General features: G+C 42.5%; 1 protein-coding gene across 2 annotated transcripts; it reads left to right on the forward strand.

Annotated features, from left to right (window-relative positions):
- Positions 1-843: 843 nt before the first annotated feature.
- LOC125291718 (E3 ubiquitin-protein ligase TRIM35-like) lies at positions 844-3566 on the forward strand. Of its 2 annotated transcripts, XM_048238565.1 has the most exons (6): positions 844-1312; positions 1535-1630; positions 1717-1947; positions 2332-2354; positions 2442-2560; positions 3418-3566. In XM_048238565.1, exons 1-6 carry the CDS (start codon positions 908-910, stop codon positions 3558-3560), a joined length of 1017 nt encoding a protein of 338 aa, XP_048094522.1. In that variant the 5' UTR covers positions 844-907; the 3' UTR covers positions 3561-3566. The 2 variants fall into 2 exon arrangements, with proteins under 2 accessions (XP_048094522.1, XP_048094523.1); XM_048238566.1 differs by lacking the exon at positions 2332-2354 and having other exon boundaries at positions 3418-3546.
- The last annotated feature ends 802 nt before the right edge of the window (positions 3567-4368 follow it).

The raw sequence follows: 4368 nt of genomic DNA on the forward strand, positions 1-4368 counted from the left end.
TTAAGGACTTTAAAAACAACACCATTTGACCAAAGTGCTGTACAATTGAAAGTGCAGGGGGAACAGTAAAACAACATAAGTGAAAGCAGAATCTGCAGTTATATAATTAGATTCAACTTATATTCAACTTTATTGTCATTGTGCAGAGTACAAGTACAAAGCCAACAAAATTGGCTGCCGTTTGGCCTTTTCAGTCTCTAGCCTGACAGCAGACCCTTTATCTATATGCATTAACATCAATACACCATGTGGCAGACAAGTCATGTCAAGTCTATGTATAAAGACCTTTAAAAACAACACCAGTTGACCAAAGTGCTGTAGTATAATTGGAGGTTCAATAAATTATCTATCTATCTATCTATCTATCTATCTATCTATCTGTATCTATCTATCTAAAAATACAATACAATGTGGATCACTTTGACAGATTTTGTAAGGCATGTCCAAACATTGTGAATGTCCATTGATCTGAATGTAGTCTAATCATTTTCAATGTTCATTTGTTCTGGATGTAATCTTTGAGTAAACTACTTTGCTTTACACATGCATGAGACTACACTAACCAATCAGAATCATTCTGTCACTTCATGGCTCTTCCCTCTGATTCGTGTGAGAGCAGGTGAACAATAGGCTCAATCATTTGGCCAGAGATGACAAACCCACACCTCAGACTGGAGATCTGAAAGACTGAAGGAAGAATTTTGCAGAAGGACACAGGACTCTACATTCCATCAGGACTCAGGATTCTACATTCCATCAGGACTCAGGATTCTACATTCCATCAGGACTCAGGATTCTACATTCCATCAGGACTCAGGATTCTACATTCCATCAGGACTCAGGATTCTACTTTCCATCAGGACATCATTGTTAGGGGTCATCACATACTTTACAGTGAGCTTAGAAAATGGCCTCCAAGCGTTTTTTCTCTGAAGAGGATTTCTCTTGTCCTGTGTGTCAGGACATCTTCAAGGATCCTGTCATCATGACATGTAGTCACAGTGTGTGTAAAGTCTGTCTGCAGCAGTTCTGGGAAACTAAAGGACACCAAGAATGTCCTATATGCAGGAAAAGATTCACAAATTCAAATCCGCAACTTAACTTGAACCTAAAGAACTTGTGTGAGACCTACTTACAGCAGAGAAGTCAGAGAGCTTCAGCAGGGTCTGAGGTGCTCTGCAGTCTGCACAGTGAGAAACTCAAGCTCTTCTGTCTGGAGGATAAACAGCCTGTGTGTCTGGTGTGTAGAGACTCAAGGGAACATAAGAATCACAACTTTAGTCCTGTTGTTGAGGTTACCAATGATTATAAGGTAAGATGAGTTCCAATGTTTTATTATATTATGTTATTTAATCTCATGATATTGGGGTTCATTCATAAAACGTCATACTAAGCCTTTGAGACTTGATTAACATAATTGCTCTAAATAGAAAGCTGATTTTGTTCTTTGTCTTTCATCGTGGCAATGTACTGAGTTTGAATGCATGTTTATTTGTGTTGTTGCAGCATAACTGTTGTATATTTCATGTGTCAGGAGCAACTGAGGACAGAGATGGCCAAGCTGAAAGAAAAGACGAAGAAACATAAAGAAACTAAACTAACCAGTGATGAAACAGCAAAACACATTAAGGTAAAGAGAAGACTCACAGAGGATATGCTAGTGGCATTTTGTATGTAAAATATTATACATGATTTTGACATTTTGTGCTATGTAAGACACAGGCCCTAAACACAGAGAAGCAGATCAAGGAGCAGTTTGCGCAGCTTCACCAGTTTCTACGAGATGAAGAGGCAGCCAGGATAGCTGCACTGAGGGAGGAAGAGGAGCAGAAGAGTCAGATGATGAAGGAGAAGATTGAGAAGATGTACAGGGAGATCGCATCTCTCTCAATCACAATCACAGACATAGAGGAGCAGATAAATGCTGATGACATCACATTCCTGCAGGTAAAACCCCTCCCCTCACATCTGACACACACACACACCCACGCACGCACGCACGCATGCACACACATACACACACACACACACACACACACACACGCACGCACGCATGCACACACACACCCACAGACACACACCCCACACACACACACACACACACACACACACACATGTTCAGCTGCACATTGTTCATGTTTATTCAGTTGATCTACAGTCAGTTTAGTGTTGGTGTGATGATCTCCGGTGAGTCTTGGGTTTGTGTGGTTGGTTGGGGGTGGGTCTGCGAGACTCTGTTGTCTCTGGTGTGTGTGTGTGTGTGCGTGCGCATGTGTCGTCATCAGCAAAAAAATAAAATAAACACATTCCGTTTATTTTGTTATTTTCCAGAACTACAAGAGCACAGTGGAAAGGTGAGTGATCTGCCTCCTGTCTCTCTCTCTTCTCTGTGGTTTTGAACCCAAACCCACAACAGCACTGACTCCTGAATGTTATTCCAGAGCCCAGTGGACACTGCAGGATCCAGAGAGGGTTTCAGGAGCTCTGATCAATGTGGCAAAGCACCTGGACAACCTGAAGTTCAGAGTCTGGGAGAAGATGCAGGAGATTGTTCAATACAGTGAGTAAAAGTGGACACATAGCCAGACATACACACACTGTCAAACACACAAACACACACACACACTGTTGAATATATGGAGTATACCGTGATGCATAAAGGAAGTGTACATAGAGCACACGAACCCCCAACATACACACACACACGCACACACACACACCAGGGACGTCACTATTGAAAGACAATGTGGGGGAGCTGGTGTTCTGTCTCTAAAGACAAGGGGGGGCTTAGCCCCCAGGGTTGTAGGTAATGCGTGTGTGAAAATATCTTAAAATGACTTCAATGAATTGGTATTAACAGGGACACCATGCCATTAGTTTTCCCTTTCGCAATATTGCTGATTATAACATAACAGTCTGCGGGGGCTGATATTGTATCTTGCCAGTGGCTCCCCAAGAAAATGTTAACAGGGCTGGTTAAATAAGTCCATTGCAAATCTTGGGTTGGCATACCAAAGCAGAACAACTTGGGGGGGGGGGGGGGGGGGGTACTCTGTGCGCAATTCAACAGAGAATAATGATGTGAATTTGGACGCATAGTATTACTATATATATATATATTTTTTATCCTCTTAGGGTGGCTTCATGTACACGTCCATTCACACATTCACGTTCATACACACACACAAACACACACGTTCATGTACACGTACGGAAACGTACAGAAACACACACACATTTGTACACTCACGCATATACTCTCATGCATGTATTCTCACATGTGCACACATACACACACACACAAACACTTTTATTTGGTCATTGGAATTCATCTCAAATTAATCTCATTTTGTATGTGTGTGTGTGTGTGTGTGTTGTTCTCTTTTCACTCAGACCATATGTGTTTTTCCTTCACAGCTCCTGTGACTCTGGATCCCAACACCGCAAACCCACGACTCATCCTGTCTGAGGATCTGACCAGTGTGATACGTGGTGGTCCGATACAGAAGCTTCCTGATAACCCAGAGAGATTTGATCACTTTTATTGCAAGCGCCTCTGATTGATTGATTAATCACCACTATGTGGATACTGTTTTTAGAATTGATTTAGATTAAGTGTTAGTTAGTAGAATTTGTATTTTAGTATATTTAGCATATTCTTTATCTTCTACTGTCCTTATTGCTTAGTTGTGTTTTTATATTATATACTTTAATTACTCTTTCTGCTGTTAAAGAATGTGTTTGTGTTGTCTGTATGCTGCTGAGACCTTGAATTTCCTCTGGGGATCAATAAAGTATCTATCTATCTATCTATCTATCTCTGCCAGTGTCCTGGGCTCTGAGGGCTTTAACTCAGGGACTCACTGCTGGGATGTGGAGGTTGCGGAGAACACGTGGTGGAGTGTGGGTGTGATGGAAGAGTCTGCCCAGAGGAAGGGGTACATATCTTCCAGGAGTGGACTGTGGTGTGTTGGGTATAATGGTGCTGCATATGGAGCAGCGCGTGCTCCACCTCATGCCTCCACCCCCATCACAGCATGTGCTACACCACAGCCCTCCACTCTCCTCACAGTGCAGCAGAAACTCCAGAGGATCAGGGTGCAGCTGGACTGGCACAGAGGAGAGCTGTCATTCTATGACCCTGATAATAACACACACCTACACACTTTCACACACACTTTCACTGAGAGAGTGTTTCCGTACTTTAATGGAGGTAGACTCTCTCCTCTGAGGATCTTACTACGTTTTGCACTCTCACACACACTTTCACTGAGAGAGTGTTTCCGTACTTTAATGGAGGTAGACTTTCTCCTCTGAGGATCTCACTACCTTTTGAGTAACGGTGGAGTAGCCCAGTTAGAGCTGATA

The sequence above is a fragment of the Alosa alosa genome, chromosome 3 (assembly GCF_017589495.1).
Source record: "Alosa alosa isolate M-15738 ecotype Scorff River chromosome 3, AALO_Geno_1.1, whole genome shotgun sequence".
Lineage (NCBI taxonomy): Eukaryota > Metazoa > Chordata > Actinopteri > Clupeiformes > Clupeidae > Alosa > Alosa alosa.

What these genes read in the sequence shown, in the direction of transcription:
- LOC125291718 (XM_048238565.1), top strand. Translation starts at nt 908, where the DNA reads ATGGCCTCCAAGCGTTTTTTCTCTGAAGAGGATTTCTCTTGTCCTGTG. An exon ending in TACAAGAGCACAGTGGAAAG is followed by an intron (nt 2,355 to 2,441) that starts GTGAGTGATCTG and finishes ATGTTATTCCAG; the next exon opens with AGCCCAGTGGACACTGCAGG. An exon ending in GCAGGAGATTGTTCAATACA is followed by an intron (nt 2,561 to 3,417) that starts GTGAGTAAAAGT and finishes TTTCCTTCACAG; the next exon opens with CTCCTGTGACTCTGGATCCC.